This window comes from Rhinopithecus roxellana, chromosome 19 (genome assembly GCF_007565055.1).
Source record: "Rhinopithecus roxellana isolate Shanxi Qingling chromosome 19, ASM756505v1, whole genome shotgun sequence".
In the NCBI taxonomy this organism is placed as follows: Eukaryota; Metazoa; Chordata; class Mammalia; order Primates; family Cercopithecidae; genus Rhinopithecus; species Rhinopithecus roxellana.
Window position 1 is genome coordinate 71720866 of NC_044567.1, and position 13869 is coordinate 71734734.

The 13869-nt window shown below is 44.7% G+C and overlaps 1 protein-coding gene across 4 annotated transcripts in view; it reads right to left on the bottom strand.

Annotated features, from left to right (window-relative positions):
* The window catches only part of STX8 (syntaxin 8), a 305088-nt gene that overhangs the window by 253885 nt on the left and 37334 nt on the right, over nucleotides 1-13869 (bottom strand). For all 4 annotated transcript variants that reach the window (XR_004055028.1, XR_004055029.1, XM_030923464.1 and 1 more), the window contains exon 2: nucleotides 9520-9644. Coding sequence is in view for 2 of the 4 variants with exons in the window: in XM_030923464.1 (XP_030779324.1) it covers nucleotides 9520-9634 (115 nt within the window). In the remaining 2 variants the exon portion in view is untranslated. The remainder of the gene's footprint in view (nucleotides 1-9519; nucleotides 9645-13869) is intronic.

Below are 13869 nucleotides of genomic sequence, written 5' to 3' on the forward strand. Positions count from 1 at the left end.
AGAATCTGAGATGGGGGAGTAGCTGGCATCATCCAGGTGGACCCAATATAATCACATGAGTCCTGAAAAGCAGAGAACCTTTCCCAGCTGCTGTCAGAGGGAGTATGAAGAAGGGTCAGAGAGAGATAACTTGCTGGCTTTGAAGATGGAAGAAGGGATGCGGGAGGCCTCTAGAAGCTAGACAAAGGGAATGAATTCTCCAGAATGAGCCTCCAGAAAGGAATCAAGCTAACAGCTTGATCTGAGCCCTGTGGGACCTGCATTGGACTTCTCACCTACAGAACTGTAAGATCATAAATGGGTTTTAAGTCACTAAGTTTGTGCTAATTTATTAGAGCAGCAATAGAAAACGAATACAATCTTTTTTAAAAAAAATCTTTTTGAAATTATTAGGTGTTTGGATACTTCCCACCTGTAGATGTTCAGAAATGCAAGATCTGGACTGTGGGAAACTAAAGGGCAAAGGCAGCTTCAAAGAAGAAACTGCGCAGAAGAAAAAAGAAGAGTTGGAAAAAGAACCTATATATTAAAGCAATTTAAGAGACATAACTAGTTGCAATGTATGGGCCATATTTAGATCCTGAATTGAACTACTGAAAAGAAAACATCACAGCACGATCAGGGAAACCTGAACGCTGAGTGTTTGATTAGATTCAGGAAATACTGTTAACTTCTTAAGGGCGATAATGGCATGTGACTATAGTTTTCCAAACATATTTTAGACATATATTCTCGAATATCCACTGATGAAATGATATAATGTCTGGGCTTTGCTTCCAAAATAACCTAGGGGCCGAGTAGGATGGGTAGGTTACTGGATGGTATATACATGTGAACAGATTGGCTATAAGTTGAAAATCACTGAGGCTGGAGGATGTGTAGGACGAAGTCATTATCTGAAACTCCCTACTACTTTTGCGTGTTTGAAATTTTCCATAGTAAAAAGTTATCAGGCCGGGCACGGTGGCTCATGCCTATAATCCCAGCACTTTGGGAGGCCAAGGCGGGTGGACCACCTGAGGTCAGGAGGTCGAGACCAGCCTGGCCAACACGGTGAAACCCTGTCTCTACTAAAAATACAAAAAAAATTAGCCAGGCCTGGTGGCGGATGCCTGTAATCTCAGCTACTCAGCAGGCTGAGGCAGAAGAATTGCTTGAATCCGGGAGGTGGAGGTTGCAGTGAGCCAAGATCGTGCCATTGCACTCCAGCCTAGGTGACAGAGCAAGACTGTCTTTTTAAAAAAAAAAAAAAAAAAAGGGACATCCCTAAGAGCTGCAACCACAGTTCCTGGATTGAGTACAAGATCCAGACCCCAACGGTTGTCTTCTATGTCTTTGACATACATGAGACTTCTTCTTTTCCTATTTCTTTGCCCCAGATCTGAGCCCAGCTAGTGGCACGGAGCACCAACATGTTTAAATCAAGGACTGAAATGTACAACACTTGTTTAAATCAATGAATGACCACAGAGGGCCCTCTAGGTTTACAAAAGAAAGGAATACAGTCTCTGCTAGACAGAAAGCCTCCTGGCCAATACTAGAGGGCCCTCTGAGTTTACACAGTCAAAAACGTAGTTGATGTTGTGTTGCCCAGTGACCACAGAGAAGCAATGAACCTTTCACGTTTAACATATATATGAATGAAAGAGAAGAAAATTAGGTCACCCAGGTGCGGTGGCTCACGCCTGTAATCCTAGCACTTTGGGAGCCTGAGGCGGGTGGATCATCTGAGGTCAGGAGTTCGAGACCAGCCTGGCCAACATGGCAAAATCCCGTCTCTACTAAAAATACAAATATTAGCCAGATGCGTTGGCATGCGCCTGTAGTCCCAGCAACATGGGAGGCTGAGGCTGGAGAATTGCTTGAACCCAGGAGGCGGACGTTGTAGTGAGTTGAGATTGCACCACTGCACTCCAGCCTGGGTGACAGAGCGAGACTCCATCTCAAAAAAAAAAGAAAAAAAAGTTAGGTCAAGCTAGATAAAAAGTTAATCACTTGGGAGGCCGAGACAGGCGGATCATGAGGTCAGGAGATGGAGACCATCCTGGCTAATATGGTGAAATCCCATCTCTACTAAAAGTACAAAAATTAGTCGGGCGCGGTGGCGGGTGCCTGTAGTCCCAGCTACACGGGAGGCTGAGGCAGGAGAATGGTGTGAACCTGGGAGGCGGAGCTTGCAGTGAGTGGAGATCACGCCACTGCATTCCAGCCTGGGCGACAAAACATGACTCCGTCTCAAAAAAAAAAAAAAAAAAAAAAAAAAAAAAAAAAAAAAAAAAAAAAGTTAATCACTATGTTAGAAGACTCAGAGCAAGTTTAAGAACAGATGTTTTTATTTTTGTTTTAAGATTTTAGGAAAGGAATCTTTCTAGTCTCGGTGACAGCTACAAGAAAGGGTATCTTCAAAGAGAGTTCTCCGTGAAGCTGTGACTGCAAGGGTTCAAAGGTTAGCTACTAAGATTCCCCAGTGTGAAATGGAGTCTGACTAGCCACCTTCCACAGCCCTGTTTCACACGCGAACACCGAAAGACCTAAGAACGCAGACATCTAGAACGATGGTACAATTTCCTGCTAGAGTCTGGAAAGAACATGTATAGGAAAACCATAGGACTAGATGGAGCTGATGAAGAAACCCCATCAACAGAGACCTCCTGGGTAAAGGCGGAAGGACACTTCATACTTCCCCAAGGTCCGCGATCCGTCCCACTCAGGGACAAGGGTCTACAATAACCAAAACGTTTGGAAACAAGCAACAAGTACCTTTGTTTCTTCTATTCTCAGGGATCTTTCAGGCAATTAAGTGATTGTCATCACCCACCCATCTTCTGCCTAATGCCCATTTCACGCTTCAAATCACAGCTTAAGGGGCACAGAAGCCAAATTCGCTCATTTGTGATGATGAGGCCTCGCTTCTAGGTTAGGCAAGGAAGACATTCCCTGCCTTTCGGACTATGTTCTACCAGTAAACTGTTATTTTGGGATGATGTTCAAAGTTTCTAAGGGTCAGCTAGAGTGCAGAATGGCTAAGGGATTCCACGGGCTAAAGGAAGTTAGAAATGACCTTTTATGGCTCTTTATTTTCATTTAATGCAGGACCTGGCAATGACGCAAACAAAGCCATAGCAACCTCAGCACATCGTCAAGATTCTTGAGGCAGAGAAAAGGCTAATCAGGGTTCTGTGTGAAGATTACTTCTGTTTTTGTATTTGTCCTTGAAAGCTCGCTAGCAAAGAGGAATATGGCATTTCTTTTTTTTCTTTCTTTTTTTTTTCCCCTCAAAACAGAGTCTTGCCCTGTCGCCAGGCTGGAGTGCAGTGGCATGATCTCAGCTCACTGCAAGCTCCACCTCCCAAGTTCAAGCCATTTTCCCTGCCTCAGCCTCCCGAGTAGCTGGGACTACAGGTGCCTGCCACCACGCCCAGCTAATTTTTTTTTTTTTTTTTTTTTTTTTTTTTTTTTGAGACCGAGTCTCACTCCGTCGCCCATGCTGGAGTGCAGTGGCCGGATCTCAGCTCACTGCAAGCTCCGCCTCCCGGGTTCACGCCATTCTCCTGCCTCAGCCTCCCGAGTAGCTGGGACTACAGGCACCCGCCACCTCGCCCAGCTAGTTTTTTGTGTTTTTTTTTTTTTTAGTAGAGACGGGGTTTCACCGTACTAGCCAGGATGGTCTCGATCTCCTGACCTCGTGATCCGCCCGTCTCGGCCTCCCAAAGTGCTGGGATTACAGGCTTGAGCCACCGCGCCTGGCTTAAATTTTTGTATTTTTAGTAGAGATGGGGTTTCACCACGTTGGCCAGGATGGTCTCAATCTCTTGACCTTGTGATCCGCTTGCCTCAGCCTCCCCAAGTGCTGGTGTGAGCCACCACGCCCAGCCGGAATATAGCATTTCAAAACACAAAGGTAAGATCAGTGGAGAGAAACTGACCTGCAGACTCCACCCACACCCCACCGACCAGCAGGCTTCCCAAGGGTGAGAATGTTCATAAGGAAGCTCTGTTCTGGAGACTGTGACAAACACTTTGAGGAGCATCCTCTCACACCGACCTAAAGCAACCCCGGAAAGTAGCACCTTCTCCGGGACAAGCATCCTCTTCCCGACTGAAAACAGCTTTTCTTGGCAAAATGCAACAATGCCAGAAAATGCATGAGTATCAGCTATAAGGTGCTCCATTCAGGAACTGTGAATCCTGAAGAGTGAATGGTTGTGCTGCATGTAAAGCTGTGTTGCTTTTCACTTTTTCACTTTCCTTCAAATATGGTAATGGGTGAAGTATGTAAAACTGAAGATGTAAGAGAGTCACAGTGTTTCACTGACTGGATAATTTCACTGTGAAAAAGGAACTCAAAATAGAATTACATTTCTGCATCTGCCCAAGAGGGACTGACAGGCGCCAGGCTTCCTTCTGGCCTGAAACAACTGGAAAAACAAAACGAAATTGGGTAAACATACAAAACAACAGTTTTAAGACATGGACATAAGGAAATGAAGGGCGGTGATCTCTGAGAGACGGGAAACAAATGAGGTGAGTTCTAAGACTGCCCCAGATTACTGCCTCACAAGAGTTCCCCAGCCATGGTGTGGGCATGGGAGAACATAGGTGGAGCCCAGCATTTTCCTTGAGTTGAGAAAAGTCCAAAGAGGCCATGGTGGTTAGAGGATGTAGGGCACAGGACCAGAGAGGAGCACAGAGAGAGCACTCTGCAGACCTGCACATGGGCCACTTTGATTCTCGAGCTGAATGCCATTCAGAAATTAGTGAGTTTGGCAAGGCTGCATGATCCAAGATCAATATACAAAGATCAATTGTATTTTGATACACAACAATTAGAAACTGACCTTTTTAAAATGCTACTTAGAATAAAAGATATGAAGGCCGGGCACGGTGGCTCATGCCTATAATCCTAGCACTTTGGGAGGCCGAGGCGCACAGATCACGAGGTCAGGAGATCGAGACCATCTTGGCTAACATGGTGAAACCCCATCTCTATTTAAAAAAATACAAAAAATTGGCCGGCGTGGTGGCGGGCACCTGTAGTCCCAGCTGCTCGGGAGGCTGAGGCAGGAAAATGTCGTGAACCTGGGAGGCAGAGCTTGCAGTGAGCCGAGATCTCACCACTGCACTCCAGCCTGGGCGACAGAGCGAGACTCCGCCTCAAAAAAAAAAAAAAAAAAGATATGAAATACTTAGGAATAAATAGGATAAAAGATATATAAGACATGTATAGCAAAAACTAAAAAGCATTGCTGAGAGAATTTGAGACTCAATAGTGTTAAAATATCAATTCTCCTCAAACTAATCTAAAAATTCAATGTAATCTCAATCAAATGCCCAGGAAGCTTTCTTCTGTAAAATTAAAAAGAGATTCTAAAATTCACATGGAAATGCAAAAGACCTAGAATATCCAATAAAATCGTAAAAATAAACGAAGCTGGATGACCTGTACTATCTTACTTAATGACTCATCATAAAGGTAAAAGAATTAATACAGTGTGGCACTGGTATAAAGATAAATAGACCAATGGAAAAGAACAGAGAGTACAACAGAAATAGGCCCATACACGCAGCGGCTCACACCTGTAATCCCAGCACTATGGGAGGCCAAGGTGGGCGGGTCACCTGAGGTCAGGAGTTTGAGACCAGCCTGGCCAACATGGAGAAACCCTATCTCTACTAAAAATACAAAACTTAGCTGGGCATGGTGGTACTCGCCTGTAATCCCAGCTACTCAGGAGGCTGAGGCAGGAGAATCGCTTGAACCTGGGAGATGGAGGTTGCAGTAAGCCAGGATCACGGCACTGCTTTCCAGTCTGGGCAACAGTCTCAAAAAAAACAAACAGGCTGGGTGGGGCGGCTCACGCCTGTAATCCCAGCACTTTGGGAGGCCGAGGGGGGAGGATCACAAGGTCAGGAGATCGAGACCATCCTGACTAACACGGTAAAACCCCATCTCTACTAAAAATACAAAAAAGTAGCCGGGCGTGGTGGCGGGCGCCTGTAGTCCCAGCTACTCGGGAGGCTGAGGCAGGAGAATGGCGGGAACCCGGGAGGCGGAGCTTGCAGTGAGCTGAGACTGCATCACTGCACTCCAGCCTGGGTGACACAGCGAGACTCTGTCTCAAAAACAAACAAAAACAAACAAAACATGATGAGCTATCACCTCACACCTGTCAGAATGGCTATGATCAAAAAGAAAAAAGATAAGTACTGGCAAGAATGTGGAGAAAAGGGAATCCCTGCACACTGTTGGTGAGGATGTAAATTTACTGCAGCCATTATGGAAAACAGTATGGAGGTTCTTCAAAAAATTAAAAGTGATCCCAGCAATCCCACTGCTGGCATTTGTAGGCAAAGAAAACCAGACAAATACCACATGATCTCACTTATACATGGAATCTGAAAAAAGTGAACTCAGAGAAGCAGAGAGCAGAGGAGTGGTTACCAAGCCCTGGGAGTTGGGGAAGAGATGAGGAGATGCGGGTCACAGAATACAAAATTTCAGTTAGACAGAAAGAATAAGCTCAAAAGATCAGTAGATCAATAGTACAATAGGGTGACTAATATGCTTAAAAACTGCTAAGAGAGTAGATTTGAAGTGTTCTCACCCCAAATAAATATGCATGTGAGCTAATACACAAGTTAATTAGATTGACTTGCCCGTTCTACTATGTATACATATTTCGAAGCAACATGTTGCAAACCATAAATATAATTTTTACTTGCAAATTAAAAATTGTTTTAAATTTAAAAAGTCATACAGCTACTATATGACTCAGTCATTCCACTTGTAGGTATTTACCTCAGGAAAAAAATGCAAATTTATGTCCATACAAAGACTGATACATGAATGCAAATAGCAGCTTTCTTTGTAACAGCCAAAAACTGAAAACCACCCAAATATTAATCAACAGGTGAATGGATACACAGATTGAGGTAAATCCATACAATGAAATACAAATCTACAATGTAAGAGTGAAACACAGGCCAGGTGTGGTGGCTCACGCCTATAATCCCAGCACTTTGGGAGGCTGAGTTGGGTGGATCACTTGAGGTCAGGAGTTCAAGACCAGCCTGGCCAACATGGTGAAACCCCATCTCTACTAAAAATACCAAAAAAATTAACTGGGCATGATGGCGGGCGCCTGTAATCCCAGCCACTCGGGAAGCTGAGGCAGGAGAATTGCTTGAACCCAGGAGGTGGAGGTTGTGGTGAGCCAAGATCGTACCACTGCACTCTAGCCTAGGCAACAAAGTCAGACCGTGTCTCAAAAAAAAAAAAAAAAAAAAGAGTGAAATACTAATACACATAACCAGTTCAATGAACCTTAAAATAATTATGCTTAGACAAAGAAGCCAGAGCCCCTTCTTCCCCAAAAGATACATACTGTATAGTTCTATTTATATAAAATTATAGAAAATAGAAACTAATTTATAGTGACAGAAAGCAGTTCAGCAGTTGTCTGGGCATGGCGGGGAGGAACAATAGGAAGAATTATAAAGAGGCATGAAGAAAACTTTTGGGAGTAACAATTAGGTTCATTATTTTTATTGTAGTGATGGTTTCACAGGCATATACGCATGTCAAAGCTTATCAAATCATATACTTCAAACATGGGCCATTAATGATCACGTCAACTATATCTCAATAAAGCTGATTTTAGGTTTATTTTCTCCTCCTCCTCCTCCTTCCTCTTCCTTTTTATTTGTTAATTTATTTAAAGATGGGATTTTACTATGTTGCCTAGGCTAGTGTCAAACTCCTACACTCAAGCCATCCTGTCGCCTTGGCTTCCCAAAGTGTCAGGAGTACAGGTGTGTGCCACCAGGCCTGGCAATAAAGCTGATTTTAAAAAGCAGAATTGGCCAGGTGTGGTGGCTCAAGCCTATAAAACCAGCACTTTGCGAGGCCGAGACAGGCAGATCACGAGGTCAGGAGATTGAGACCATCCTGGCTAGCACGGTGAAACCCCGTCTCTACTAAAAAAAAAAAAAATACAAAAAATTAGCTGGGCAACGTGGCAGGCGCCTGTGGTCCCAGCTACTCGGGAGGCTGAGGCAGGAGAATGGCGTGAACCCAGGAGGCGGAGCTTGCAGTGAGCCGAGATCGCGCCACTGCACTCCAGCCTGGGTGACAGAGTGAGACTCTGTCTCGGGAAAACACAAAAAGCAGAATTAGAAAGAATAATGTATCTGTACATACTGACATTTTAAAAAGTCCATAATACATACTAAGTTTTTTGTTTTCTTTGAAATGGAGTCTCACTCTGTCATCCAGGCTGGAGTGCAGTGGCACGCTATATCAGCTCACTACAACTTCTGCCTCCCGGGTTCAAGTGATTCTCCTGCCTCAGCCTTCTGAGTAGCTGGGTTTACAGGTGCGTGCCACCATACCCGGCTAATTTTTTTATTTTTAGTAGAGACGGAGTGTCACCATATTGGCCAGGCTGGTCTCTAACTCCTGATCTCAGGTGATCCACCCGCCTTGGCCTCCCAAAGTGCTGGGATTGCAAGCGTGAGCCACCACACCCAGCCGACACATACTAAGTTTTAAAAAGGTGTGGCATTATATATATATGGAGAGAGCTAAATATCTCATGATTCCATTTATGTAAAGTAAGTATATTTATATTGAATATATGTATGTGAATATATACAAAACGTCTAAGGAAATACATATTAATCTGTTTCTAGTTCGAGATTGGAGAACCAATATGGAGGGCTTTCATCTTATACATTCCTATATTGTTTACACTTTGTATAACAATCATGCATTACTTCTGAGATTTTACAAACATAAGAAAGTTAAAAAAAAAAAAAAAGTAGAAAAGCCACAGGGCAAAAGATAAAAAAGAAAAGCCAAATTGACTATTTTATAACAACAACAACAACAAAAAAATGGAGTCTTGTGTTTGGAGACTAATTCCCAGTCGTGAAGCTAAAGCACAGAGCATAGGCATCAAATTCACTCGGACTTCGACTCAGATCTGCTGTCTCTGCTCTTGCCCAATGGAAAATCACCACTTCCATGAGCCACCGAGATGAGTGACAGCAACTGTCTATTGCTCAGGTATCCTGAGGCACACACCAAAAGCTTTAAAAGACCAGCAGTTTTCACTCCAGTTTTCAATGGGGATGAGGAACAATGAAGGCTCCAGTAAAAAATCTGGTGGTCGGGTGTGGTGGCTCACGCCTGTAATCCCAGCACTTTGGGAGGCCAAGGTGGGAGGATCATGAGGTCAGGAGATCAAGACCATCCTGGCTAACAGGGTGAAACCCTGTCTTGACTAAAAAATACGAAAAATTAGCCAGGCATGGTGGCACGCGCCTGTAGTCCCAGCCTCTCGGAAGACTGAGGCAGGAGAATCATTTGAACCCAAGAGGTGGAGGTTGCAGTGAGCCAAGATCACGTCACTGCACTCCAGCCTGGGTGACAGAGCAAGATTCTGTCTCAAAAACAAACAAACCAACAAAAAATTCTGGCAAGGTTTCTGAGCCCACACTCCTCAGGGTATTTGGTACCTTGGATAATTTTCTGCTGCTGTTGCCGGATTTCATCAAAACCCAAGCCTCTGGTCTCCTCTGGCTCCTCAAAGAGCCAAGGGTTGGGTGCTCCTCGCTTAGCCTCTTCACTCATCAGGCTGGACCTAAAGAACAATATTAAATGATATTGATATATCTCAAAACATGCAGCTCAAATGCAAATTACTCCCACCAAGTGCAGAGGTGGCCAGCCTCGAATGCTTTGAAAATTCAATTCAAACACAATTTATTGCATCCTGAGTTTATGCCAGGAACTGTATTCAGTGCTGGAAGAGATACAGGGATGAATAAGGCACAAGGTTGGTCCTCAGAATTACAGCCTGTTATAGAGATGAAGAGAGAACATAATATTTGTACTAATCCTCTAAGAAATGTTTGAGTTAATAATCCTAAGAGAAGTTGGTAATAAATGAGGTTCTTAAATTTCAAAAACAGAAGGCTGAACAGTAGCCTTTTTATTAGCACAAAGTTTGTCTCAGAGGCTATGTGACCCCAAAGCTACAAATATTATTTCTCAAGCAGATACAATGTTGCGACTACAGATTACAATGTTTTTTTTAAAAAAAAAAAAAAAAAAAAAAGAGACCATATAATTTCCCATTAAAGGGTATTTGGAGCCAGGCGTAGTGGCTCATGCCTGTAATCCCAGCAATCTGGGAGGCCGAGGCGGGCAGATCACCTGAAGTCAGGAGTTCCAGACCACCCTGGCCAACATGATGAAACCCTGTCTCTAATAAACACAAAAAAAATTAGCCAGGCTTGGCGGCGGGCATCTGTAATCCCAGCTACTTGGGTGGCTGAGGCAGAAGAACTGCTTGAACTGGGAGGCAGAGGTTGTAGTGAGCCAATATAGCGCCACTGCACTGTAGCCTGGGTAGCAGAGCAAGACTCTGTCTCAAAAAAAAAAAAAAAAAAAAAAAGGAATATTTGGTTGCTCACAGACACATGCAGGGTTTCAATACCAATTTTGTGACTTTAATATAGCATTCATAACAGAATAAACACATTCTGATTTGTCAATCTTAACCTTACTCCCTCTAATAATCCATGTGCCCTTTCTACACCAGACCAGTTGGTCTCCCTATCTAAGGATCAGGAAACACATGATTTCCACCTCAGTCCCCATGTTTTCAGGATTCTCCTCCTCTCAAGTAGCTCCTCTCCTCTCCCTGCCTGTCCACATTCTGTCCAAGCTGAGAAGATCATCGTGTCCAGGACACCACCTTCTGACCACTTCAACGAAGAGATGAACATTCACTTTAGAGCTCTCGTCAGATTCATGAAAAATCATAGAACAAATGGTGGGTGGGACATCAGCAAGATGGCTGATTAGAGGCACCTGGTGCTCACTTGCCCCCACTTTCTTATGGAAGGACAAAGGCAATGAATAAACAGCTAAGATTTGACTTCAGTGTGGGAAAGCACTGGACTGCAGTGGGGAAGTGGAGAGGCCCCTGTGGTGACTGAAAGTCTAGAAGGGCAGCATGAAGGCCCCCAGCCTCTGTGGCCCCATCTCTTCTACCAGGATTGGGTAGGCCTGGACGTATGAGGGCCTTCTCCCTGTGAGGAAAAGGTAAGCAGGAGATTCTCACCTGCCCCCACTGCCATGGCAAACACCTACAGTCCTTACTACAGGAGGATCCCCCAGTACTTGCAAGTTCTGAGCCCAGTTTGGAGAGCTGCTGGGAATTCGTACAGTTGCACTGCCCCAGATTAGGAGTACACCCCACTCCCCACCCACCCCATGAGCCAAGTTACTACAGCACGGCGCCATCTTCAGACCACAGCTCCCTCTGGAGTGTGCCCTCCTCTTGGGGCCAGTAGCCACTGCACCTTTCCAGCACTGAGACTCCATCTTCATGCCACTAAACCTACACAGGTGGCTGAACTCCACACCCCAGGCCCCAGGAATGGCTGTGACTCTGGTCCTGCACTGAAGGAAAACCACCATCCTCACTTTCAGCCACAGAAACAGTCCCACCCAGGGCAAATCCACTCTCGAGCCCCAACCAAACTGCTGTATACCCTCCTGCAAGCAGAAGGCCTTGAGCAACTGACAGACTAGCAGAGTGACTACACTCCTGCATCCAGGATCTGTGAAACAGTCGGGCAGTGCAGCCCCCTACAGACATGCCCCCAGCCCGCCGAAAGGTTCCACACCTCAATCAGGGCCTGAGAAACAACCCTGCAGGATGCCCCTGGCAGACATACCCCCAGGTCAGCCAAGTTGCCCTATGTCCACATCCCAGGCCTGAAAAACAGTCCATGAGTCAACCCCTGCAGCAACTCCCCTATGCCAGCTGAGCAGCCCTGCGTTCACATCCCAGGCCTGAGAAGCAACTCCTCAGGCCACTCCCGACAGACATGACCAGAGGGCTGTCAAGCAGCCTTATGCCCACCTCTCATGCCTGAGAAATAGCCAGCCCTGTGGGCTGTCCGCAGTAGGCATTTCCCCCAGGAGAGCTAAGCAGCAGTGTGCTCATGTCCTGAACTTGAGAAACGCCCAACAGGCCACCTCTGGCAGGCATACTCCCAGACTGGCCAAGCAACCAAGCAACTGTGCCCTCAGCCAGAGTAAGGGCACCAACCCCAACCCCAGCAAGTGAGACCCCAAGTTGGACAACCCACCATGTGAACGAATGCATCGCTGACCTGACAAATAGTCCAGTGAGCACATCCCTGGCAAAGTCATGTCACCACTACCACAAAGCCTCTCAGCTGAGGCCACTGAGACACTCACAAACATCACTAGCATGGATTACAGTTGAAGAAACTACACAAAAACTACACTACTATGCCCACCTGGAACCAAAATCAATGCATCCCACTAAACCAACACCCCAAGATCCATTCATATGAATATTTCTTTCCCTGCAAAACCTACTGCATAAAGTTGGAAGAAGCAACTATTCCACCAGATGCATAGAAATCAACATAGGGATACATCAAACATGAAAAAGCAAGGAAACATGAAACCTCCAAAGGAATACAATAATTCCTGTGTAATAGACCCTAATGATAGAGAAATATACAAAATGACAGAAAAAGAATTCAAAATAATTGTTTTTTATTTTTTACAGTGAGATACAAGATAATAGAGCTAGACAATTTGATGAAATCAGGAAAACAATTCATTACCTGAACAAGAAATTCAACAAGAAATATACCATAAAAAAAACAAAACAGGTATCCTAGAGTAGAATAATTCAATGAATAAACAAATAAATACAAGCTAGAGCTTTACCAAAAGAATAGACCAAGCAGAATTTTACTTATTTACTTATTTATTTATTTGGAGACAGGTTCTCACTGTCACCCAGGCTGGAGTACAGTGGCATTATCTCAGCTCACTGCAATCTCCACCTCCGGGGTCCGCCCTCAGCCCTCCTGAGTAGCTGGGACTACAAGCGTGTGCCATCACATCCAGCTAATTTTCGTATTTTTTGGTAGAGATAGGGTTTCAGCATGTTAGCCAGGTTGGTATCAAACTCCTAACCTCAAGTGATCTGCCCGCCTTGGCCTCCCAAAGTGCTGGGATTACAGGTGTGAGCCACCATGCGTGGCTGAATTTTTGAACTTGAAGACAGATCTTGTGAAATAACACAGAAAAACGGAAAAAGAAAAACGTAAAATGGAATGAAGAAAGCCTACATAATTCAGGGGACACCATTAAGTGAACAAACATTCACATTGTAGGTGTTCCAGAAAGAGAAAAGAAGGGGAAATGTACAGAAAACATTGAATGAAATAGTAGCTGAAAACTTCCTAAGTCTTGGAAACTTCCAGATCCAGGAAGCCAAAAGAATCCCAAATAGATTCCATTCAAACAGGACCCCTCTTAGGCACATTAGAGTCAAATTATCAAAAGTCAAAGACAAGGAATTCTAAAAACAGCAAGAGAAGGACTGGGTGCAGTGGCTCATGCCTGTAATCCCAGTACTTTGGGAGACCGAGGCAGGCAGATCACGATGTCAGGAGTTCAAGACCAGCCTGGCCAACATGGTGAAACTCTGTCTCTACTAAAAATACAAAAAATTAGCTGGGTGTGGTAGCAGGTGCCTGTAATCTCCGCTACTTGGGAGGCTGAGGCAGGAGAATCACTTGAACCCAGGAGGCGGAGGTTGCAGTGAGCCGAGACCACACCACTGCAATCCAGCCTGGGCAACAGAGCAAGACTCCATCTCAAAAACAAACAAACAACAACAACAAAAACAGCAAGAGAAAAGCATCAAATCACCTATGAGGGAATTCCCATTAGACTAATAGCAGATTTCTCAGCAGAAATCTTACCAATCAAGAGAGAATAGGATTTTATGTTCAAAGTACTAA